This window comes from Tauraco erythrolophus, unplaced genomic scaffold, assembly GCF_009769465.1.
Source record: "Tauraco erythrolophus isolate bTauEry1 unplaced genomic scaffold, bTauEry1.pri scaffold_61_arrow_ctg1, whole genome shotgun sequence".
NCBI classification, from domain to species: domain Eukaryota; kingdom Metazoa; phylum Chordata; class Aves; order Musophagiformes; family Musophagidae; genus Tauraco; species Tauraco erythrolophus.
This window is the reverse complement of record NW_028238629.1, coordinates 303,454-328,563: the sequence shown is the minus strand read 5'-3', so window position 1 is coordinate 328,563 and position 25,110 is coordinate 303,454. Positions and strand designations below refer to the sequence as shown.

General features: G+C 58.9%; 1 protein-coding gene across 1 annotated transcript in view; it reads left to right on the top strand.

Annotated features, from left to right (window-relative positions):
• The first annotated feature begins 250 nt into the window (after positions 1-250).
• Positions 251-25,110, top strand: part of LOC104378614 (WIZ zinc finger) — a 53,368-nt gene continuing 28,508 nt past the window's right edge. Inside the window, exons 1-3 of the mRNA XM_086630937.1 lie at positions 251-573; positions 5,799-5,998; positions 6,030-6,254. Of these exons, the coding sequence (XP_086487063.1) occupies positions 251-573; positions 5,799-5,998; positions 6,030-6,254 (748 nt within the window). The remainder of the gene's footprint in view (positions 574-5,798; positions 5,999-6,029; positions 6,255-25,110) is intronic.

Here is a 25,110-nt window from a genome sequence, read left to right as displayed (position 1 = left end):
GCGCGGCGCCGCCGTCGCTCGCCGATGACGCCACAGCCGCCGCGCCGCTCTCCTCCTCCTCCCCCCCCCCCCCTTGGAAGGTCGTTCCCGCCACTCCCAAGATGGCGGCGCGGCCGCGCCGTCAACGTCATCAGGGCGCGCCGCAGGGGTCAGGGGAGGGCGGCGGCGACGACGCGCAGCGGCCGCTCCGGCGGGGCGGGCGCACGCGGCGTCGGGGCGGAGGGAGGGGGGCGGGTCGGGGCGGTCCAAGATGGCGGCGGCGGCGGCAGCAACGGCGGCGGAGGCGGCGCTGGGCCGCCGCTCACCGCCCCCAAGATGTCGGCGGCGGGCGGGCGGCGCGCGGCGTGACGCAGTCAGGCCCCGCCGGCGGGAGGGGGGCGGGGGAGCGAGCGGAGCGGCGCAGGCGGCGGCGGCGGCGGCACCGGGAGCGGCTGAGCCCCCGCGGGGGCAGTTCGCGGGACCATGGCCGCGGCGCGGCGGCGGCTGCGGAGGCCGGAGCCGGGCGGGAGGCGGCGCGGGCGGCGCCGCTGAGGAGAAGGAGCGCGGCGGGCCCGGCCCCGGGGGGGCGGCGGGGTGAGTGCCGCGGGGGGGGGGGCGGCACAAAGCGGGACCGGGACCGGGAGGGCCGCGGGGGGGGCGGGAGGGGGCGGCGGGGGCACCCCCCACCCCCGGCCCTGGTGCTGAGCGGAGGGGGGGGGGGAGACACCACACCCGGGGGGGGACACCGGGGGGGGGGGACGACAGGGCCTGAGGGAACCGGGGGGGGTGGAGTTGGGGGGGGGGAGTTGACATCCGGGGTGCTGGGGGGCGGTTGGGGGGGTCTGTGCTGAGGGGGGGACCTGGGTGACATTTGGGGGGGGGTCTGTGCTGAGGAAAGAGATCCGAGTGGGCGTTTGGGGGGGTCTGTGCTGGGGGGGGACCTGAGTGGCATTTGGGGGGGGGTCTGTGCTGGGGGGGAACCTGGGTGGCATTTGGAGGGGGGGGTCTGTGCTGAGGGGGGACCCGAGTTGGCATTTGGGGGGGGGGGTCTGTGCTGAGGAGAGAGATCCGAGTGGGCGTTTGGGGGGGTCTGTGCTGGGGGGGGACCTGAGTGGCATTTGGGGGGGGGTCTGTGCTGGGGGGGGACCCGAGTTGGCATTTGGGGAGGGGGTCTGTGCTGAGGGGGGGACCTGGGTGGCATTTGGGGGGAGGTCTGTGCTGAGGGGGGACCCGAGTTCGCATTTGGGGGGGTCTGTGCTGGGGGGACGGACCCGAGTGTCCGGGGGGTACCTCCAGGCAGGCACCGGGCAGCAGCACCGGCACTTTCGGTACCGAGCGGTGCCGGATTCGGCATCCCCCGACTGGGAGCGGGGGGCCAGGACGGACCCCGACCCGACCCGGCACTAACGCGTCCCCTCGGCCCTCCCTGTGCCGCTTCGCCTCCGCCGCGACCACCGGCACCGTTCCTGCGCCGGCGGAAGGAGCCAAGCTCCGCCGAGCTCGTTAACCGGGGTTAAACGAACATCCGGCGATGGCGACCTCCTCATCTCTGCCAGGAGCTTTTCGTCTTCCTCCTCCGCCGGCCGGAGCGCTGACGGGGCCGGCGGGGGTCTGTGCAGGCGGCGGTGCCGCGGCGTGTGCCCCGTGCCGGGGCTTGGCAGCGCTGGTGGGTTCGGTGGCAGGTTTTGGCGCGGTGCGGCGGTGCCGGGGATGTTTCCTCTTCCCAAGCAGCTCGATGGTGGGGAGCGGGTCGGAGCCCAACCGGCGCCGCCACCGTCCGGCACGAAGGTGCGAGTGGTGCTGCCGTCACTCGGAGCAGCTTTCGGCTCATCCCGGCACGGCTTGGCGCTGGATTTCCCTCCCCGATGTGTCGTTTAGAGGAATTGACGGGATCGTCTCCGAAATCCCCCTCCGGCAGCACCGGCGACCCCGCAGCCAGATTCCCCGAGCATCCCAGCGCTGGCAAAGCCCCGCATCCCAACAGGACCCTCCGGCGTGGGATTTGCCGGCTTGTAGCCGCAACCGTCGGAGCAGAAATGGAAGAGCTCCTGGGGAAAGTGTCCTTTGCCTGTTCCGGCTCCGGGATGGGGGAAGAAAAAAGCCACTTTTTGGATAAACGAGCTCGTTGACGCCAAGGGGGAGGAATGGCGCCGATCGATTGAGGTTTCCCAGCGGAAGGAAACTCTCCACGATCCCGGCTCGAGTCCTGGGAGCTTTCCAGATCCTTCCCGAATTCCTCCCGCCCCGAAATCTGGATCGCTCGCTCCCCTTCTGCGCTTTCTTCGCGGGTGCGAAGCGTTTTGCGCCGAAGCGGCGTCGGCGCGGGCCGCTTCCTCGATGGCGGTCCGGGATGGAGCGAGGGAAACCGGCACCGTCCTCCTGCGCCGCGGTTCCGCTCAGCGGGAGAAGAAACCACGCGGAGAAGGGGGGTGGGAAATAAAACTCGACCCACGCGGCCGGAATCCGCCCGGTTCAAGCGGCGCTGGGCGCGTGCCAGACCCCGCGAGCTCGGCCGTGACCCGGCACGGAGGAGGACAAGCCGGTGCCGTTCTCCTGCGTCACGGCTCCGTTCCGCTGTGCCAGGAGGAAGATCCACGCGGAGGAGGGGGGAAAAACATCTCGCCGGAGCTTTCCTCGCTCAAGCGTGCCTGGAGTGTGCCGGATCCTGGGAGCTTGGCCGTGACCCGGCGTGGAGGAGGAGAAAACAGCGGTGGGGCTCCGCTCTGCCAGGAAGGGGAAAAAAAACACCAAAACCAAATCCCCGGAGTGGGGAAAAACCCACGTGGCTGGAGCTCGCCTGGCCCAGCCGCGCCGGGAACGCGCTTGGCCGCGACCTGGCGAAATCGGTGCCGTCCTCTTGCGTGGTGGATCCATTCTGCTGCAGAAAGGGGGGAAAAATACCCATCCAAAAAAAAAAAAAGGGAGGAAGAAAACCACGGATGTGGCCGGAACCTGCTTGATTCAAGCGTGCCAGGAGCGTGCCGGAGCCGGCGCGCTCGGCTGCGACCAAAACCGGCGCCGTTCTGCGGCGTGGAGCCACAGGTTTCTACCAGGGATGGCAAAAAAAAAATCCCCAAAAAACCACGCGGAGGGGGGGAAAAACCCACGGAGATGTGGTTTGCCCTGCTCGAGTGTGCCGGGAGCGCGCCGGATCCCGCACGCTCCGTCGGGATTTAATATAAAAAGAGGGAAAAACTGGCACCGTCCTGCCACGGTTCGGCTCTGGTTTTGCCAAGAAGGAAAAATAAACCCCGTGGAGGGGGGGAGAACCCCCCAACACCCAAATTTTTCCGCCGAAGCGGGCGCGGGGGATAACCCAGGGACAGAAACTCCCCCCGCGGGGAGGTTTTTGGCCTGGGGAAAAGCGACTTCCAGGGAATTGTCCCCACTTAACCAGTTTAGCATTTAAATTGGGCCAATTCTCCTCCGCCTTTGCAGGGCTGGGGGTCGATGGGCTGGGGGGAGGGTTTTCCGCAGTCGCTTCCAACCCTCGGAGCGCGTGGAGCTCCGGGAGAACCTTTGGAAACTTCAGGGTGAGTTTTTGGCTTTTTCTGGAGTTGGTGCGGAGCGAGAGGGAGGGAAAAAAAAACCCCAAAACAACCCAAAACCCCCAAATCGCCTTTTTAAATTGATATTTTTTTTTGCCTTCCTGGTGCGCTTGAAAACATCGCGGTGGGTTTTTGGGGAGGACCGGGGGGTTTTTAGGGAGCGGCGGGTGGTGGTTTTGGGAAGGAGGAAAGGGAAAAGTTGGGAAAACGCGGCTTTTTTTTGGTGAGGAAAGTGGGGGACGTGGCACCGGTGTCCCCACCGCCGGTGGTGCTTGGGGGGTTTTGGTGAGCGGTGCCGGGGAGGGATTCGGTGGCCTTCCCGGCGCAGGGGTTGCGGCAGGGCCGCGCCGAGACGCGTTTTGGCAAAGGTTTGGCTGGAGCTGGCGAGCGCGGTGCCGGAGGGACGCCGCAACTCATCCCTGCGAGACGCCGGATTCTCTCTCCTGGAGTTGCCTCGGATCAAACCTCCATCCCCGATTTGAAAAATTAACCCGTTTTGGGAGTTTTTTCACCCGTGCTCACCAGGATGGATCCCCCCCGGCTCGAGGATGCGCCGGCGTCTCCGGCCTGGCAGCGGCGCGACGCGTTTCGAGGCGACACCTCGGCACGTGACGGCACGTGGGGAAACACCGGGAGAAGCGCCGGTGCCGTGCCGGCTGCCGGGGCTCGCGTCGTGCTGGCACCGCTCGATGTGGAGGCTTCTCCGACGCTCCTTGCCGGCACGATGGATGAGCCGCCGTGGCACCGCGGTGCCGACCGGATTGAAGCCGGGCGGTGGTTAAAGGTGACGCCGCGATCCGCTGTTTGTCCCCGGTGAGCCGGTGTGGGGAGAGCGAGTGGCTTCATCCCGCCGGAACCGAGCCGCCGCAACCCACTAAATATCTGCAAATTTAGGGTTTGCTCCCCAAAATTCCGCCGTGGACATCAAGGCTCCACCGCGAGGGCATCCTGCAGGCAGCGGGTGCCGATTCGGAGGCGGAATATCCGTCCGAAGCGAAGCCAACCAGCACAACCGATCCTCGGGGAAGAAAAACACCGGCGCGCGGAGCCGACGTGTTTTTAATTTCTTTAATTGAATCTCGAGTTTCTCGGCAAACTCGCCCGCGGTGGCTCCGGGTGGCGTTCCCGGGGGGAAGCGATGGGCACCGGCTGTTTCGGGGGGATTTGCTCCATCGCTTTCCCGGAGCCGGGAAGCGCCTTACGCCGACTCCAATAATTCCCTCTTCGTTTGCATTCTTTACCTCGAAGGTATTTATAGGTTCTTCTCTGCCTTCTCCTTCCACTCCGGGTAAATTTAGCTCCTTCGCTCTCCTCCTGTGCCTTTATCCTCCGGGCGGAGTGGAGAAGTCCGGCTTTTTAGCGCCTCTTTTCTCCTATTTTTCCCTTTTCCGCCCGCCCCGGGGTCAGGATTCCTCCCGGCGTCTCCGCCCTGCAGAGATCAGGATCCTGACTGCTCGATTTTTTCCCAATTGTTTGATTTTTTCCCCCGTTAATCTACAGCTGCGCTGGGTGGTGGAAGGTGTTTGGGGGTGACGGTTTGGATTTTAGGGGGGAGCAGGGTCGGGATTCATCCCGGCGTCTCCGCTGCGGAGAGATCAGGATCCTGAGCACTTTATTTTTCCCAATTATTTGATTTTTCAGCTGCGGCAGCGTTGGGTGGTGGAAGGTGTTTTGGGGTGATGGTTTGGATTTTAGGGGGGAGCAGGGTCAGGATTCATCCCGGCGTCTCCGCCCTGTACAGATCAGGATCCTGAGCACTCGATTTCTCCCGATGGTTTGGTCTGGGGGACAAGCACCCCGATTTTGGGGAGCCGCCGGCGGCGGAGCGGAGCTCCCGGGGGTGCAAACCGGCACCTTTTCCCAGCTCTGCGTCGTGGGGATTGAATTTCTTGGAAGGATGAAGAATCAATTTGGGGGCGATGGGGGTTTTTTTTTGGGAGTCCGTGGCAGAGGACGGAGGAGATGCTGTTCCTCCGGCAAATCGTGGCACTGGGAGTGGGGGGGGAGAAGCAGCAACTTTTGGGGTCTTTTGACTCCGGCAGAGACCCAGCACCGTGTTGGCTACCGGCAGCGCCGATTTTCGCCAGGGGAGAGCGATGGGACCCGATGTCTTACCCAGTGCCGGGACACCGAGAGCTTCGGTGACCACGGCGAGGCACCAAGACTGTGGGATTCCCCGGCACGGGCAAAGCCGTGACCGTATCTCCTCCACCGTGGCAAAATCCAACCTCTTTACTCATTTTCTTCTCTTTTATCTCTCGTTTCTTGTAGGTTTTTCCGGCAGTCCCTGGCCGCCAACCCTCCCGAGTGCCGGCGCGGTGGTTTTTTCCGAGTGACACAGCACAATCGGCGAGGGATGGAGAAAACTGTCCCTAATTTCTCAGAGCGCCAAGGAGATGGAGGCAGAGCACTGTTAATGACACCGGAGCCGAACAAAGAGACTTTTCCTACCCTTGAGTGCCCCCAAGGCGAAGAACGAAGAGCCGCTTTCCTTCAAGATGCGAAAAAAACCCCTGGAGAATCCGGCTTTATCTGGGACGGCGGTGGAAACGGAGCCGGAGCTCGAGGAAGACTCTTTCTACGCCGCCGGTGAGCTGGCGACGATGAGCAGGGAGGGGAAGGGATCCTCCGGCGTCGAGCTGCGCCCGTTGCAGGAGGAGCCCGACTTCTTCTCGCCGCTCTCCCGGCAGGAGCCCGACGTCGCCCTGGAAGCACACGACGTGGCCGGTAAGTCACCGGTCGGCGCCGTTGGGGTGGTTTCCTGGGGGTTGTCTCCCGGTGCTTCATGTGTGCCCGGTGATGCTCCAATGGATTCGGTTGGTTTGGATAACCATCACAGTGGGGCGGTTTGATTGGTTTGGAGAACGGTTGTGCCATCGCGGCGGGGCGGTTTGGTTGGTTTGGAGAATGGCTGCGCCATCGCGGCGGGGCGGTTTGGTTGGTTTGGAGAACGGTTGTGCCATCGTGGCGGGGCGGTTTGGTTGGTTTGGAGAACAGTTGTGCCATCGCGGCGGGGCGGTTTGGTTGGTTTGGAGAACGGTTGTGCCATCGCGGCGGGGCGGTTTGGTTGGTTTGGAGAACGGTTGTGCCATCGCGGCGGGGCGGTTTGGTTGGTTTGGAGAACGGCTGCGCCATCGCGGCGGGGCGGTTTGCGGCGAGCGTTCGCGCTCTTGGCGTTGGAGACGTTCGCCAACTCTCGGCTCTCGCGGTGAAACGGGAACCGCGGTACGGTGAGGAACGCGTGGAGTTGATGGAAGGAGAAACGAGGGTGCGAACGCCGGGCTGGCGTCGCTGCCCGGCTTCGGCGCCGCGGACGGGCGCAAAACCCAACGGTGGGTCAAGCCGGTTGGTTTATGGAGACCCTTCATCTGCGCCGGCGTGGCATCGGCACCCCAGACCGAAGGTGTCACCAAACGAGGGACACCTTACCCGTCCCTGTACGAGGTGGTCGTGCTCCGCCGTGTGTCGGTGTGGCTCCGGTGCCGTGTCAGGAGGGAGCAGGCGGGGTCTGTGCCGCGCCGGTGGTGACCACGTGTTTTCGGTATTGCTGGTGAAGGCGCAGCCGTGCCGAACGGAGCGCAACGGGGCCGCCTGCGCGTGGCCTCGCTGAATTCCCCTCTTCTCGGAACGGAAACGCTCCGAGGGCGGCTGCGCAGTCGCAGGGCGAAGGCGGCGTCCTCTGCCTCACCGCTCAGTGCCGGCGAAGCTGTGCCGCGATGGTGGTGAAGGATGAGGAGCTCCAGTGGGTCCCCAGTGCTGGTGTTGAGCCATACTGGGGTGTCCTAGGCACTGGGAAGAACCTCTGCATGTGCCAGGTGCTCTCGCAGGGGTTGTCCTGCTATGGGGTGGGGGATCTTTGTCACCCGTGGGAGACCCTGTTGGGTCCGTCCTTGACGCGGTTCCATGGAAAACTCTCCTCCCAAGGCTCTTGGATGAGCCAGGAGGTTTTCGTAGAACGGTTTGGGTTGGAGATTCCTTGTCCTTGTCACGGGTCATCTAGTCCGACACCTTGCCATGGACTGGGACATCTTCCACTAGATCAGGTGGCTCAAAACCCCGTCCAGCCTGACCTTGAACGCTTCCAATGATGGAGCGTGATGGTCTCCCCAGAGCCTTCCCATCTCCAGGCTGGACAACCCCAACTCTACCGGCCTGTCTTCGTAGGAGAGGTGCTCCAGCCCTTGGATCATCATCATGGCCACCTCTGGATATGCTCTAACAGGTCCTTCTCCATGGGGCTGCTCTCAGTGCCCCAGTTTGTGACCTTGACCCAGCTGCAGGACCTTGCACTTGGCCTAGGGGTCCACGTTGACCCGCTTCTTGGCTCATCAGGAAGTCACGTTGGCCTGTTGAGGTCCTTCTGGATGACCTCAAGGTATTGACTCAGTTCGCTGTCACCCACAAACTTGCTGAGGGTGTACTCAAGCCATGTTGGTGGTGGAAATAAAAAATAGCATTGGTCCCAGTATGGACCCTTGAGGGACTCTGCTTGTTACTGGTTTCCCCTTGGCCGTTGAGATGTTGACTAGAACTCGTACGCAGCTCTCCGGCCAATTCCTTGTCTATCGAGCGTGGCTGCTGCAGGTTGTCCACTCCTCCGTAGATCCCTGGTTGTCTGGTGTCCATCCTCTGCCTGCTTTGGAGGATTAACCCTGTCCCACCTCAACTCCTCTATCGTTTCAACGTCAAATGCCAGACAGGTGCCTCCACCATCCTGAGTCCTACCTTGAACCCCTCCATGCATTTGCAACCCTTCTGTCCTTCCCCAACCCCATGTCCTCACTGGAAAACGAGGTGGGTGGTGGCCGCAGATCCCACCATTGGCTTGTGAGTGGCTTTTTCCCCAGCTGGAAGCAGTAACGGTGGTGGAGTCGCCGGCTGCGGTTCTTTAATACTGCCATGAGTTTGCCCAGTTCCGCGAACGCTGGTTGACTTAAAACCTGATCTCCTGGCACAGGTGACCCATTTAGTGGGTCCCGCTGGTGTTCAACCACCGCGAGGTGGGTGGGGAAGGACCGTGTTGCTTCTGGGAAGCTTTTCAGCTCTTGGTTCCTTCACCCTGGTCAACGGGTGGGAAAATCAGCTCCAGGGGATGGACATGGGTCTTTAAAGAAAGAGGGAGTTGGTGCCCAAAAAATCGGGAGATGGAGGACGTCCCCATCCCGGTGTCCGACCTGGCTCTGGATGGGTGGTGGGGCTCAGTTGAGGTCCTGGATGGACCCAGCTCCAGCCCTGCCCATGGGTTGGATGTAGAGGGGCGCAAGCCCCCATCACCGCTTCCCAACTTTGCAAAACCGAGGTGAAATGGCCCAAAATGCCCCAAACCGCCCCAAAACGGAGGCCAAGACCGGCACGCCGGTCTGAGGGTCTTGTGTGGTGGGAAGACCCTGCACAAATGCTTCTGGTGCCACCAACCTCAAGGTTTTGGGGCTCTTCTGATGCCTCCAGCAGCCTCATCGCGGCAAAATTTATCCCGGCATCTGCCGAGCGTCGTCAGCCATGAGCCAGAGATGGTTTGGCAGCTGCTGGCAGGTTTTTTTGGAGACAGGGCGCCGGGAGGTCACCAAGTGATCACCAGGAGAGATGTTCTCCCAACGAGGGTGGTTTTTGGGGTGCCACCAAGGTGGACCATCCCTCCCGAGCACTGGTATGACCTGTTTGCATGCCGGAGAGCACCGCGCCGGTGCTGGTGCTGCCACCGAAGGACAGTGGCGTGGGAGAAGACCACGTCGCCGCTTGCCCCGGTGCCGGCGATCATGGGGAAGGGCGAGCACCGCGGTGGCCGGGGTGGCTGCTCCGTTCTGCCTGACTGAGCCTCGAGCCGACGCGGCGAAGGGGAAGGAACCGCTGCCGGGGATTTCCCATCCCCGCTCGCGGCACCTGAACCCCTCGCCCCGTTTTCGGCCGGACGCACCGCGAGCGATGGCGGCTGAGTGCCGCGTCCCACCGCGGACCCTCCTCGTGGCTACTTGGTGGCCTCGTCTCCCCTCCTTGCTCTCGGTGAGGGATGTTTTGGGCGGCTCGCCGGGATTTTTCGGGGGCACCGCGCCGCGTTAGGGCTCTTTTAGAAACCATCTGGGTATTTTGTTGTCGCCATCTCCGGCCGAGCGGCAGCGCCGGGGCTGGAGATGCTCCAACCTTTTTCCCCTTCCTATTTGGGACCCGGCGAGGCGGCCGTGCCGTAGGATTCCGATTGCCGAGCCTTTATCTCTGGGCCGTGGTTCCCTCCTTGTTCCCTGAACCGCCGGCGCCCTTATCAGCCCGCGCCTGGCGTGGGGGGCGGTTTCTGTGCCGTATCGGCGCGGCGGTTGGAGCCGTGGTCTGCTCTGCTCTCCCTCCCTTGCCACGCTCATGGTGGCACCTCGGCTTGGGGTTGATCCGGGATGGGCTGGTCCCCTCGGTTCCCCCCGGCCACGCGGCTCTGTGCCGGTGATGGAGCACGAGGTGGGAGGTTTCACCGGAGGGGAAGGGTCCCGGCGGTGCTGGGGGGTGGGAGGAGGGTTTGGAGGGAGGTTTGGTGGCTGGAGGGGGGGGGGTGGGTTGGGGTGGTGCTTTTGGTTGCGTGGGTGGGAGGGGACGGCACCCGGCTCCTCCCCGCGCTTGGGGATGGTGCCGCGAGGTCACCGATGCGGGGACGTGCTGCTTTGGGATCGCCGTGGCAGTGTGGGGTGTCACGAGGTCACCCATTGGGGGATGTCCCGCTTTGGGATCGCTGTGGCAGTGTGGGGTGTTACTATGGTCCCCAATTTGGGGACATCCTGCTTTGGGTATTCTGTGGCAGCGTGGGATGCCACAAGGTCCATGACTTGGGGACGTCCCGCTTTGGGGTTACCATGGCAGTGTGGGGTGCCACAAGATCCATGATTTGGGGACGTCCTGCTTTGGGGTTACCATGGCAGTGTGAGGTGCCACAAGGTCCATGATTTGGGAACGTCCCGCTTTGGGGTTACCATGGCAGTGTGGGGTGCCACAAGGTCCATGATTTGGGGACGTCCCGCTTTGGGATCGCCGTGGCAGTGTGGGGTGTCACTATGGTCCCCAATTTGGGGACATCCTGCTTTGGGTATGCTTTGGCAGCGTGAGGTGCCACAAGATCCATGATTTGGGGACGTCCCGCTTTGGGGTTACCATGGCAGTGTGGGGTGCCACAAGGTCCATGATTTGGGAACGTCCTGCTTTGGGATCGCTGTGGCAGTGTGGGGTGCCACAAGATCCATGATTTGGGGACGTCCCACTTTGGGGTTACCATGGAAGTGTGGGATGCCACAAGGTCCATGACTTGGGGACATCCCACTTTGGGATCACCGTGGCAGTGTGGGGTGCCACAAGGTCCATGATTTGAGGACGTCCCGCTTTGGGATCGCCATGGCAGTGTGGGGTGTCACTGTGGTCCCCGATCTGGGGACATCCCGCTCTGGGGATGCCGTGCCAGCGCAGGATGTCCCTACGGTCCCTGTGACGTCGTACAGTGCCACGACGTCCCCGAGACGGGTTCACCGCGCTCTGCCCGTCGATGCCGCAGGCTCCTGTCCCCTCCGTCCCGGAGCCGCCGGATTAATTAACCAAATTAATCAAGGCCAAACACACCTTGGTTTGATTCGGTAGAAGAGAGAAACCGGCGTTTGCCGTCCAGGAGGGAGATTATCGACTCGGAATCTGCCGGTTCTGGCACCGGAACCGCCGGATCTGACTTGATTTAGCCAAATCTGCTTTTTTTATGCCTAATAATATGTGGAATCGTGGCATCGGGTCAGGATCAGGCGCCTCTTCTGCTCCTGGTCGCATCGGAGACGGGATTTGGTTTCATCTCGGATATTTTGATATCCCGAGTTCCGCAGGACGGGATTTTATCCGTCGGGATATCACACCGGAAAGGCCAAACGATGCCGTTCGGACCTTGTGCCAAACTGGGAAAACTCTCGGTTCCGGTACAGACAAGTGGCTGAAAAGGAACGTTTTCATCCCAAATGGCTTTTAACCGCCCCGGCGGCCATCCCGGCGCTTTCCCGCGCCGCCGCCGGCAGAACCCAACCGCAGCGTCGTTTATTCCCGATTTCGAGCTTTTTATGGTTATTTTGGTGACGGTCGCGGGAGAAGTCGCTCTCGGTGTAGTCCGGGGCCGTTTCTGGCTCGGGGGGATGACAAAAAAAGTAGCAGGATGGGGGTTTTTTTATTTGAATTTTAGGATTTTAGGATCCAGGTGACTAAATAAATCCAACCGCATCTTTTTTTGGGAGACGACATGAAAGGGCTGCCGGAGAACCAGAGCCCCCGCGGGCTCCTTCGGCACCGCGCGGCGTCGCAGGAGGGTTTTTTTTACCCGTTTTGGGGGGATTTTGGCGCTCCTTGATGGAAACTTCCCGTTTTCGCGGCGTCGGGCGGCGCGGCTGCTTGGGAAGCTGGAGATAAGAGAAGTTTTTCCGGACTTTTTTTTTTTTTGTCTTTTCCTGCTCCGTTCGAGAAGAGCGGCGGTGGGAAGGAGGTAGGGGCGGCGTTCGCCGCGCCGGCGGTTTAATTTATACCGGTCTGCCGAGGAGGACAATGCCCACGATGGACTGTGGCAGGGGCTGAGGCTCAGCCTTTGTCCCACCTCCGTGTCCTTTTGTTTCTCCACCTATTTTGGATTTTTCCTCCCCCCACTCCTCCCCTCTCCCTTCTTTTTTCTTTTTAATCCCGTCTTCTGCGTCCCCTCGCCCCTTCCCCCTCCAGCCTTGGCTGGCGCGGGCCAAGATTTGGATTCATCCCTCCGAGCGCCGTGAAGGAGCTCTTGGAGTTGAGATCGCTCCCAGGAAAAGCCGATCCCGACGTTCAAAGATCCCCTCCTTTCTCCAGCATCCACGTGTGCCACTGATTATTTTATATTTTTTTTTTTTATTTTATTTTTTTTCCCCCTCTGGAATGAAACTCAAGAGCCCACTTGAGCCCGGAGCTTAGAAGAACCTGGTTTTGTGGACATCGCTGCCCAGGGGGTGATGTCTGTCTTAAATTATCTTAAAAAGAGATAAAATCAAGCTGGAAGGCTCCATCCGTGACTCAGTTTCCCCTTGCAAATCCCGCTGACGTGGAGGGAGGGATCCTTTGCGAAACGGGGAGAAATCCAGTGGGACTGGGGATGGCGGGAGCTCCGCGGCGTCTCCTTTTGTGCACACCCGTGGAGCGTGTCCTGGCAGATGTCCTCAGTCCTGGCCTCCGAGGTGTTGCCACCTGCGTCGTCGTTAAGGCAAAGCTCGTTAGACGCAGCATGGGCTTTCCTAGGGGTGTCCCACGAAACCGAAGGCGCTCTCCAGGTGGAGCACAAGGTGATCGTGGGGATCACCGGGATGAAATTGCCCCAGTTTGGCTCGTTTTTGGGTTTGGTGGCACCGGTGACAAATCACCGTGGGTCGGGCCGGCTCCTGGTCCACGTTGTCACGTTATCCAGATCCCCACCCACCCCGAGGGATGGCTTTCATCCCAAAAACGTGCTCATCCTTGCTATGGGGACACGGGTGGTGGTGGACCAAGGATGAACGACTATCTGAACTTGCTTCCCTCCTCTGAAGGTCCTGAGGATCCTTTCGGAGGGGACAGGAGTGAGGAAGAGGGAGCAGGGAAGAAGGCAAAGGTGTTTTTTTTTCTTTGCTCCGAAGAGCAAAGTCTACACGGTGCTTAAATAACCAAACCCCCACGGAGTGGAGGGAGATAAGGTGGAAACGGCTGGAAAAGCACCGATGGCAGCTCGGCTCTACGGTAGAAACCAACAAATCCCGGCGGTGGGTGGATGTCGTAGGCCAGGGATGGCCGAGCCGGATCTGCAGCACGTGGCTGGGTGCCGGGCTGAGGTTCCTGCTTCTGTTGGATCGAGCCCTTCTGACTTTTGGCACTGGAAAAGCTGGATTTAAGCTGTACGGCGTGGTTTTTCCTGGCTTGTGCGGTGAGGATTTGGAGATGGAGATGTGTTGGGTGGTCTGCGGGTGCAAAGGGCCGCGTGCACCGCTGAAATCGGGTGGCAGACATCGGATATCGCTGCAAATGGCAAATGTTTGCCCGTTGCTCTGCCTGGCCGCAAGTTGGGGCGTTGGGTTTTGGATGGAGATGGTGGACAACCTTGAATTGAGGCATTGGGTTTTGGATGGAGATGGTGGACAGCCTTGAATCGGGGCGTTGGGTTTTGGATGGAGATGGTGGACAACCTTGAATCGGGGCGTTGGGTTTTGGATGGAGGCAGTGGGTGGCCCTGAGTTGAGGTGTTGGGTTTTGGATGGAGCTGGTGGACGGCACTGAATCGGGCGTTGGGTTTTAGATGGAGATGGTGGACAACCCTGAATCGGGCGTTGGGTTTTAGATGGAGCCGGTGGGTGGCCCTGAGTCAGGGTGTTGGGTTTTGGATGGAGATGATGGACAGCCCCAAGTTGGGGTGTTGGATTTGGGATGGAGATGGTGGATGGCCCATAATCTGGGAGTTGGTTTATGGATGGAGCTGATAGACGACTCCGAATCGGGGTGTTGGGTTTTGAATGGAGTTTGAATGGAGCTGGTGGATGGCCCTGAGTCACGGTGGTGGGTTTTGGATGGAGCTGAGGGTCAGCCCCAAATCGAGGTGTCACATTTTGGATGGAGCCAGTGCGTGGCTGTGCTCCTCACCACGACACGTACCTGCCCACTAGGACTTGGCAAAGCTCTCCCAGGCCTTTCACGCTGCCGAGCTGATCTAAACAGACCCACCATTAAAAAAAAAAACCCAATAATTGGCATTTTTGAGCCAGGTGGTGCTATGGCACAGCTGCCCTCCAAAGATCTCGTTGGTACCTGTGAGCGTGGCCAGTCTGGTGATAAATAAGACGACCTCGTGTCGCGTTGATCTGGGTGACGTTGAGTGATGCGTGTAATCCCGGTGCAATTTTGCGTTAGAACATTGGAAAGCGTTTGCATCCACCGGAGCGCCCACCCGGCGCCAGACTGGGAGCAGCTGGAGAAAGGGAGAGGATTTTAGGATGCATGATTTGTGACGCCACCAGCCTGTGGTAGGGACTTCTGATGGAGCATAAATCAACACCGTGGGGACATGGGTTGGCCAAATCTGGGTGGAAGCGGTGGCGTTCGGTGGCCGCGGTTCAACGTTGTGAGCCATGGAGAACTTGTGTTTGGAAATTGCACCAAAAATCCCGGTTTGACGTCGTTTCACCGCAGCGTTGGTCTCTTCAACGGCCGTTTCTGAAGAAGCAATTCCTGCTGTTGCTCAACTGTTGGTTGAGACTGTGTGTCGGTCTTGGTCTGGGCCACCCCGGCTGGTGGTTGTACAGCCCCGTACCCAGCAACACCCCAAAGAACCCCAAGAAATTGCTCTGGTAGATGTTCACGTGGTTTACAAGCCCAATCCTTAAACTCTCCCTCAACAAAGCCTTAAATTATTTGTGGTGGAGCGTTGGGTGAAGGTCTTGAGATGCTGCCGTCTGTCCCACCTCTTCCTGATTGTTGTCGTTTCAAAGAGCCATCTGGATGATGGTGGTGAGGCACTGGGACAGGTTGACCAGAGAAGCTGTGGCTGCCCCATCCCTGGCAGTGTTCCAGGCCAGGCTGGATGGGGCTTGGAGCAACCTGGTGTAGTGGAGGGTGTCCCTGCCCATGGCAGGGGGGTTGGAACTGGATGGTCTGGAAGGCCCCTTCCAACCTAAACCATTCCATGATTCCATAAGATGTCCCTGCCCATGGCAGGGGGGTGGAACTGGGTGATCTTTGAGGTCCCTTCCAACCCAAACCATTCCATGATTCTATGACCCGTTCTGGGGGCAGGGACTTGCAGATGAGAGGCAGGAGCAAAGAGCCGGAGCAGTTGGGAAATAAAATTAACAGGTTGAGGAGGTCAGAGTGTACCGAGCACTTGCAATGGCATGGTTTGTCCTGGACCTGGGCTTTGGTGGGGTGAGGAGACCTCATGGCACCGTCAGAGCTTTAACCGCGATGCAGCAGAACAAGTTTGTGGGGTGTTTCGGGGGAAAAAGTGTCGTTCTTCTTCCAAGGTGGGTCCCCACGGGAAGTTCTCCGGTGTAGAAACACCACGTTATGGTTTGATCTTGGGTTGAGCGCGGAGCTCCAGGTGCCTCTGAACCTTTTTTTTTTCCCGGAGCGGAGCAGCTCACGTGTAGCCCATCCCAAGAAGTGTTTGCCAACCACTGGGCCGTTTCTTTTTCCTTTTTTTTCTTTCCTTTTTTTTTTTTTTTTTACGGCCCGCCTTTGAACTCTGTCCACCAAAGATATGCAAATCAGGAGACCAGGCGCCCAACGGAGGTTCAGCTCTCGCTGGTCTCGCCTCAACTCTTCCCCGCTGGCCTCTTCTGAGGTTGGTTTTCTTTCGTTTTTTTTTGGCGTCGGCGAGGGGCTCCCCGCGAAATCGTGGCCGTTTCCCAACGTTTATCTCCTTCCTCCCTGGCGTTCAAGCCGTTGACTTTTCAACCTCTTACCGGAGAGGTGGGACTCGCAGTCCCGGGAACCTTCCGCGCTAATTACCGCTTCGTCAGCCCGCCGACGGTGCCAGGAAAGATGTCATGTTGTTGCCTAGCAAATAAATAATTGGATACTTGAGTCCAAGACAACAGGCAGGGCTTAGCTGGAGCTGGGACGTGGAGTTCGGTTGGAAACCTTAAAGTTGCCTGGAAAAAAAACCCAACAAAACCAAAACCCCCACCTTACATCTCCTCTGACCCGGAGATAACGAAGGTCTCGGCCGCGAACGCCTTCCCGAAGACTTTTAGGGTTGGAGGGTCTCCACCCGTGCCGTCGGTAAGCACCGCAATCGGTCTTCGACGGCAGCGCGTGGTCGCTCGTGAGCGTGGCGACAGCTCGGTGGGGTGGGAAGGTGGGACGTGACGTGGTCCTCAAACGTGCCATCGTGGGGTGAGTGGTGGTGACGGTGTTTTCTTGCCGTCGGTAACGCGAAACCGTGGTTCTGAGTGGGGAAAGTCAGTGGTGAGGAAGGGTCCTGTCTGGTGGCCGGTGGTCCTCCTCGATGTGCCGGGAGAAGGTCTCAACCCGCGCTCGGTAGGGTTGTCCAAGGCACGGAGCACCTGCCGTGCCCGTCTTTCGGCGTCTATAAATAACCTCCCTCTCCCTTGCGCCGTCGCTCGCGCTAACCGGGACACGGTTTAAAAATAAGCCGGGGGCCACACCGGGCACGGCCGTGGATTCTCCTGCTGCCTCCCAAAGTAGGACGTGGCCCAATCCTTCTTCTCCGCTGGGCATTTATGGGCAGGAAAGGCACCGTACCCGTGTTTTGGCTGCGCCAAGCCGAGTTCTTGGTGGGGGCACGCGGGGTGTAAACGTGTCGCGGTGGCGGTGTTGGGTTTTTGGGGGTGGCTTGCTTCTGGCCTCCAGCCCAGGCCGCTCTCCTGCTCCATCCAGGCTGCCAGATGTCTGGAAGACCTCAGCAAGTGGCCTGAAGCTCATTTTTTCCTCAATATCAAGGAGGATAAAAGCTGTTGAGGAGAGTCGAAGGGCCGAACGGCCGCGGCAACGACCCCTTTCGCGGGAGCGAGCTGCCACCGCGTCGCGCCGGTGCCGGAGATACCGTAACCTTCTCCCAACCCCAGCAGAAAATGAGCTGATGCATCGGCACGAGGCCGCGTTCATCCTTCTCCAGAGTTGGCCGCTGCTGAGAAAGCAAAGTCGGGTTTGCGCGGCGCCGTGTCTGGCCGGGATTGTCGGAGTCACCAAAAAAAATGGAGATTTTGGGTACGTTAATGGCAAAAGGAGGATGAAAGAAAACATTAGGCCGTTACTTGATGAGGTTGGTCACCTCTGAAGTAGGGATGAAGATAAAGCAAGAGGGTTTCATGGCTTCTTCACCCTTGTCTGTAACTCCAGTAGTGGGCCCGGGGACCCCGACGTCGCAGGACCACGACTGGAAGAGCAGGATAACGTCCCGGTTGGCTTTGAACTTGTACGGCTACTGCCTACCTAAGTCTACATGGCCTGGTGGGATTCATCCTGGGGTGCTGGAAGAGTTGGACAATGTTATTGTGAGACCTTTCTGTTAGGTCTCAAGGGTCTTGGAACTCTGGAGAGGTCCCAGTCAACTGGAAGCAAGCAAATGGGCTTCCAGTTTCCAGGAAGTGCAAGAAAGACAACCCTGGTAATTATGGAGCCGTTGGTCTTGTTTTGGTGCCTGGGCAAATTATGGAGAAGGTTATTCTGGGATTTAGTGGAAAACCAGTGACACAGTCATCGGTCAAAGCCAACACGGGTTTGTGAAGGGCAAGTCGCATCTTCCTCACCCTTTATGAGAAGGTCAGTGGCCTCATGGATGGAGGGAGGACAGTGGATGTGGTTTTGGGAGGATTTGAGTAAATCTTTTGATTCTGTCTCTCACAGTGTCCTTCTAGACATGGACACAACCCGGTGGGTGAAGGGTTGGTGGAAGGGCGAGGCTCAAAGGGTGGTAGTCAATGGGGCAACATCTGGCTGGTGGCCAGTCATGAGTGATGTTCTCCAGGGGTTTTTCCTCTCTTCAATGTTTTTATCGATGACCTGGATGCAGGAGGTGAGTGCACACTCGGAGAGTTTGCTGGTGGTGCTAAAGCAGGAGAAGCTGTTGATTCCTTTGAGGGTAGAGAGGCCTCACGGAAAGATCTCGATAGGTTGGAGCGCTGCGCAATCGCCAACTGTTATGACGTCGAACAAGGACAAACAGCAGATCCTGCACCTGGGATGGTGTTGTCTGGAATGTAGGTGTAGATCCGGGGACAAGAGGCTGGAGAGAAGCCCTGTAGAAAGGGATCTGGGAGCTTTTGGTTGCTGGGAACCTCAACAGGAGTCAACTGTGTGTCCTCATGGCCGAGAGGGCCACCCATATCCTGGCTAACTCATCAAAAGACGTGGGTGGCCCACGTCTCGCTGTGGCCTCACCTCGAGTCCTGTGGGCAGTTTTGGGGCTCCGCAATCCAAGAAGGACATAAAAACCATTAGGATGTGTCCAAAGGAGGGCAACAGAGATGGTGAAAGGAGCAGAGGGCTTATGAGGACACCACGGTTGGTCAGCCTGGAGAAGCAGAGACAGAGGGGCGACCTCATTGCTGTCCTTGTGACAAGGAACGGAGAGGGAGGTGCTGATCTCTTCTCTCAGGTGTCTGGTGACGGCACACGAGGAAACGTCTTAAAGTTGCATTGGGGAAGTTCAGATTGGCCGTTAGGAAAGAGTTCTCCATGGAGAGGGTGGTCAAGCGCTGGGCCAAGCTTCCCTGGGATGAGGTTGTGGCCCTCAAGCCTGTTGGTGTTGAAGAAGAGTTTGGAGGATGCTCTTAGATATAGGGTTTAACTTTTAGGTTGTCCTGGGCAGAGTCAGGAGTTGGGCTTGATGCTCCTCGTGGGTTTCTTCCAACACGAGAGATTCTATGTCCTTGTGTCATCGGGACACGCTGGTTTCAACCCAGCTGGTACTTGGCAGTTTTGGGAGAACCTTCTAAGGCATGAAGTTCTTGCTGTGGAAACGTGGTGTCCTTGTTGTAGGAGACCTGGTGGTGCTCGTCCCACTTGGGTTTGTCTCTTGGGTGCAACATGGAGCTGAGCAGCTGCTTCCCTTCCTCCCTGGTGGTTTGTCCTCCTTGTAACCATGTTATCTGGTCCGTTACGAGAGTTTTGGGCTGTCCACGTGGTCAAAATCCTTCCTTTTCTTGCTGTCTCCCGAAAACTTATATATCTGTGGGAGAGCATGGCCATCAAAGACTCCCGATGTTTAGAAAAAAGGATTAGTTTAAGGATGGAGGAGCTGGAGAAAGTGTTTCTCCCCAGTTTGCACCAGGTGGTATGTGTGGAGATGTCCAAGCACAGCCTTGACTCTAAGCCTTGGGTAGGGCCTGCAAATATTCCCAATTTATCTCTTATTTTCCAGCAAGTGTTGCTGGTGGTTGGTCCCTTCTTCCTCATCCTGGGACCAGAGACCTCCTTTTCCCCCCTGGGGTCTTTCCTGGGATGTTTTGAGCCCCCCAGCCCTCCTCTATGTAGGATGGTTGAGTAGAAGAAGGATCTCAGCAGCTTTTGGAGCTCCGTATCTTCATCACCGGAGCCTGGCGCATTCCTGCCAGCCCCGACACGGGCGGTGAGATGCTGCCAGGCAAAATCATCCAGCGATTCTCCGTCACCGCTTGGCACCGCCGCCGTGCTGAGGTGGCCCCAAGGCCCAGCGCTGGTGCCAAGGACCGAATCCAACCTCCTGGCTTGGTTCACGGAAGCATCGGTGCTCGGTGAGGCTTGCCGGTCAACGCCGCGTGCTCTCCGGAGCGTTCCGGCACGTCCGCCAACGTGATTCATGAGCGTTTCCAGGTCTTTACGGTGGATGGTGGGTTTCGGTAATCGGAGAGGACAGCTCGTTAGAGGTTAACAGCGACAAACACGGGGAAGAAGATCCCTCAGGAGTCTTCTCCATGGCCTTGGAGAATCCAAAATAGCTTTTGGGGATCTTCTCGCCTGCTAACGTTAGAGTTGGAGAAGAGCTGAGCCGTGCGGCTTCCCAGGGCTCCCTGGGAAAATCACGCTTTTTTTTTGGTGATTCCAACCCCGTTTTAATGATGCCGAAGCCGTTCCCGGCTTTGCCGGGAGCAGTTGGGATCTGCTGGAAATGGAAGAGAGACGGATCCAAAAGAAAGATGAGTTTGCAACAGAGTCTTGGACGCCTTCCAAGGAGCTTGGATGGAAACTCTTCCTTCGTTAGACGCTGGATGTGGCCGCTGCTGACGAGGAAGGTTTTATTCCTGCCGCCCCCGTCACGTAAATCTTGCGGAAAGCTGGATGGAGCGAAGCGGGATCTAGGGGATGGATTTGCTCGGAGGCTTCGATGACTCTTGAAGAGAAATTTAAAATAAAATAAAATAAAAGATTTTCAACGATTCCAGGCTTGGAATTGCCTCTGAAAAGGCTCAAAGACTGGAATAATGGTCGGCACCCTCGGGCAATGCCCTTTCCTCACGGCCTTTTGTTTTCCAAAGCTTTGGGTGATGGAGGAAATTCGGAATCGGAACCCCGGGGGTGGAGAATACCTGGTTCCCAGGTATCTGCACCCGGATTGGTGAGGGAGCGCTCCGGCAGCTGGAAAACCCGGCGCAGGTGCCGGATGCGACGTCCCTTGGAGGGAGACCAGCGGTGCGCGGGGCGATCTCCGTCCCACCAAATTTGGGGGTACGGCAGGGAGCCCCGAGGGATTTAAGTGGGAAAGGAATGGCCAGGGCTTTTTGGGGGCTTTTTTTTTGGCTTTTTTAGGGCTTTTGTGGGGGCCAGGAAGACTTTAGGAGGCCAGGAGGTCTTTTTGGGGGGCAGAGGACTTTTGGGAGGGACAAGAGGTCTTTTTTGGGGGGGCCAGGAGGTCTTTTGGGAGGGCCAAGTGGTCTTTTTGGGGGTCCGAGAGGTCTTTTGGGGGGTCCAAGAGGTCTTTTTGAGGGTCCAAGAGGTCTTTCTGGGGGGGCCAAGAGGTTTTTTGGTGGGTCCAAGAGGTCTTTTTTTGGGGGGTCGGGAGGTCTTTTGAGGGGTCCAAGAGGTCTTTTGAGGGGGGCCAGGAGGTCTTTTTTTGGGGGGGACAGAGGTCTTTTTGGGGAGGGGGCCAGGAGGTCTTTTGGGGGTCCGAGAGGTTTTCTGGTGGGTCCAAGAGGTCTTTTTTGGGGGGGCCAGGAGGCCTTTTGGGGGGATCGGGAGGTCTAGAGCCATTTCAGACCTCGGCGCCGTTTTCCGAAGCACGTGAAGCTTTTGCCGGCGTTTTGCCCCCGTGGTCTCATCCTGGTTCTATGTGGGACCCTCGGAAATACCACCGGAGCCTGAAATCACGCAAACCTCCAACTTGTGGAGTATTTTGGGAAGTCCGCGTCGTTCCGGAGGTTGGGAGCGAACCCTCGAGCCTGGCTGTCCGCCTCGTACCACCAACTTTGGATTTCCTCTTGGAGGAAACTCAACCCAAAGCTTTCCCTCGCACCGCCCGGAGCTTTTCGGATGAATCCGGGCTCCGCATCCCCCCACCCCACGCTGGAGCCGGGAGTTGGGCGCAGCTCCGGTGCATCCCACCGCCGTCTGCGAATATCCCGGAGGGCTGAGAAAACCCAAGTGTAACTCATGTCCTCTGCAGCGCGGAGAGGTTGGAAAGAAGAGGAAAGCTCCTCGCTGGGAAGGTGTCGGATTCCCTCTTGGCCGTGCCAAGCCAAACAAGCCACGCCGGCCGCCCGCCCGCCGGAGCTGTTTTTCCCGGGATAGCCCTTCCTCACACCTGTTTTCGCTTTCGGTTCATCTCCAGCGGTGAAACTCCGGCGCGGGGACTCGGCACGGGCTCCTCGACCTGTCGCGTGCCGAATTTCGGGGAGAAACTGGGGAGGGGGGTTTCCACCTCGTTGGGTTTGCCGGAGGGTTTTCCAGCGAGGAGCCTGTGGAGCGAGTTCAAGCTGCTGACGACGAGCTGGTTTTTTGAAGTCGGCCGTGAAAACCACAGCTAGATAGATGGTGTTTTTCCTTCTTTTTCTATTTTTTGGGTGTTTTTCCTCCCCCCCACCACCACACCGTTGGTGACTCACAGCTCCCATGAGTGGCAGGTCGTCCGTCATCCTGCTAACGAGCTTCCCTTCCCGTTGAGGTTGATCATCTCCGTCTCCTTCCCGATTCCTGGGGTTCCTCCTGGCTTTTTCGGCACAACATCCTCATCCTTTTCCTTCGGGGTGCTGCTCCCCAACTCTCTGCCGCGTTGAGGACCTTTCTGAGGCACCCTTTGGGATCAGGAACAGCTATGGTACATCACCGGTGACTGCTCGGGCTCTCCAGGAGACTCTTCAGTTCAACCCCTCAACGCTCCTTCTCCATTGAGTCTTTACCCCTGTAGGTGTTTCTTCCAGTGGCCTTCATGATCTTCTCTAGATCGTCCTCTGCGTTCATGGGTCCTGCTGGGTTTTGTGCTGCCGCGATGCTTCTCCTTCTCTACCGTGGTCCTGCTTGGTCTCCAAAGCTGGTGGGTTTTATCACAAGCCCTCGCCGTTGGGTTGCGGTGGCCAAAGCCCTGGTGGAGACCCACCCTGGGCTGCTGTGGGGCCGTCTCCGGGCTCTGTTGGTCATGGAAGGGTGCGGCCCTTCCTCGGGGCAGACGGTTCGTCCTCTTCTGGCTCCGCTCGTTGGCTTGCGGACCTGCAGGTTGGCCTCTTTCTTGGAAAAGAAACCACGTGTTGCTGCGCAGCTGTTCTGAGAAGATGACGGTGCTGAAGTGGTGGAGATTTAGAAAAAAAAATTTAACGTCTTCTTCTGGCCACCTCTGGGTGACCCTGGCAAGTCCTACACGGGCTGGAGGGACCGTTGCTGTCCCAGGAGAGCCAAAGTGAAGCGTTCGAAGCTGCGGTGTGGCGCCCATCCAGACACTTAACATCTCCTTTCCACCCCGGTGGGACTTCTCCAGCCCTTGGTGACCAGTGGGATGAGGCGCGTCTTCCCGGGCTTCATCTTCTTCCTCCTCGACCGGAGCTCAACAGTGAGACAGTGTCCCCGGTGGAGTGGATTTGGTGGGTGAGCGAGTCACCCTACGATGTTTTTCTCTCCAATGGACACGTGCTGGTGGTGCTCATGGTGGGGCAGGTCCCTGAAGCTGCCGACTCTCCTACATGTCTGTGTAGAGGTTCTGCTGCTCCGGTTGAGCCTCAGCAGAGTCCTTCATCCAGATGTTTCTGGGAAGTCTGTGAAGTCGTGGCAAGCTCTCACTGACCATAAACATCCCGAGGAGTGGAGCCAACATCTCGAGATGTGTCATGCTTCCTACGGCTCCGTCTTCCAGAAGCGAGCGAAGCTTCCTGAGCTCTGCTGACTCGGCGGCTTGAACGCGAGCCCGTGCGCGCGAGCCAGCAGTTTTAGTGGAGCCTTCCTCCAGTTTCTTGTTGTTTTTTTTTCTTTTTCTCCAGCGTGAGCAGATTGCTGAAACCCAACTGTCCTGGTGGGAGAACTTGGGTGCCGTCTTGAGCATCGACAGCGGCAGCGGGTGGGCGATTCTTTGTTTTTGAGCCAAACATGAGGATCTCTTGGGTGATTCTTTATTTCCCTGGAGCCAACGCGAGGATCTCTTGGGTGATTCTTTATTTCCCCAGAATCTCTGTGATTCTGTGGTCTCCTGGGTGATGCTTTATTTCCCTGGAGCCAAACACGAGGATCTCTTGGGTGATTCTTTGTTTCTGAACCAAACATGAGGATCTCTTGGGTGATGATGAGCTTGCGCGTGGGGAACGGTTGTGTTTCAGCAGGAGGTTTGTTGCTTTTGGTCATCAACGCTTGGAGAGAAGCTCTTGACTTGAGCGTAAGCGGCCGGTTGGTGCCGAACCGGTGCCGAATCTCTGAGCTTGGCATCAGAGGAGCGACAAACGCGGCCGCCGAACGCGCAGCAGAGACGTCGCATCCCACAAAACATCTCCTTGGCCCCTGGGGGACGGCACGCGGAACAACCCGGCGCTCCCTCGATAACGCGGAGGTCCCATCCAGAGAGGTTCAAGCGGCTTTTTGTACGGATTCAACACGCACCGATCTGTCCGGAATGGCAAGAACCAACTCTGGAGCTCGTGGAGCTGAGCCGAGACCCCTCCAGGGTGCCGGGTCCATGTTTCGAGGGGAAGAGTTAAGCTTGGGCGTGACAGCAGTGGCAGGGAAATCCTGCCTGGTAAGAGCCAAGCGAAGGAGAACCGGGGCTGGTGCCATCGGGAAGCTCTCCATGGAAAATGGATGCCGGCAGAGTCAGAGGCATTCGGCACTTTCCCGCAGCCGCGGCGCATGGCTCAGCCTCGCCGCCCAAGCGAGATGCCGGAAAGGGGCTGGGAGGGGGGGGGGGGTCTTTGCTTCGCTCCGAGCGGTTGGGTCACCGGGACGAGCCGAAGCTCGCCGGGATGCTGAGTCAGCACATCCAGCGCCCTCCCCTCGCAGCCGTGCCGTTCCCCACCTCCGTGTGCCGCGGAGACCACTTCCTGCGCGGGCGTTGCCTTTCTAACTGCTCCAGGGAGAACCGGTTGCGAGAGCGGGGACGGGAGAACCCCGGAGCGCTGCCGGTGGCGGAGGCGAGAGGGACGCGCTCGTCCACGGACGCGTGGTAGGACGCCGGGCCACGTGCCCGCGGGCTTGTGTTGGGTTTCTGGGGGTCTTTTTGGGTCCAGGTGGGGTGAAAGCAAATCCTGGTTTTCATCTAGAAACCAAACAGGGAACCCAGTAGATGGGATCGATTCCGTCCAGGGATGTGATTCCTCTTCCCGTGCGAAAGGAGGGCAGAAAGTCATGGGATTGATTTTAGGGGAAGTGGGAGCCGGAGGGGAGGCTGGTGCTTGTCCCAGAGCCCATCCATCGGGAAGGACGGGTGCTTGGTGGGTGCTTCAAGGTTTCCTCTTGCTTGTTGAGACCCGTAGCCATCACCACGTGTTGGTGGTGGGTGGGGAACGCGCGGTGGCTTTGGCCGGTGTGGCCTCCGTGGTCTTCTGTGGGAAACATCTGCGTGTTTGTCGTTGCTCCGTGGCTCATGGTTGTCTTAAAATGTTCTAGTAATGCTGATGTTGGAGCGTTGCTGGTTTTGGGAGTGCCTGGAGGTCCTGGTCTCCTGCTCTGGAGTTCCCGGTGTTGTGGTTTCTCTTGC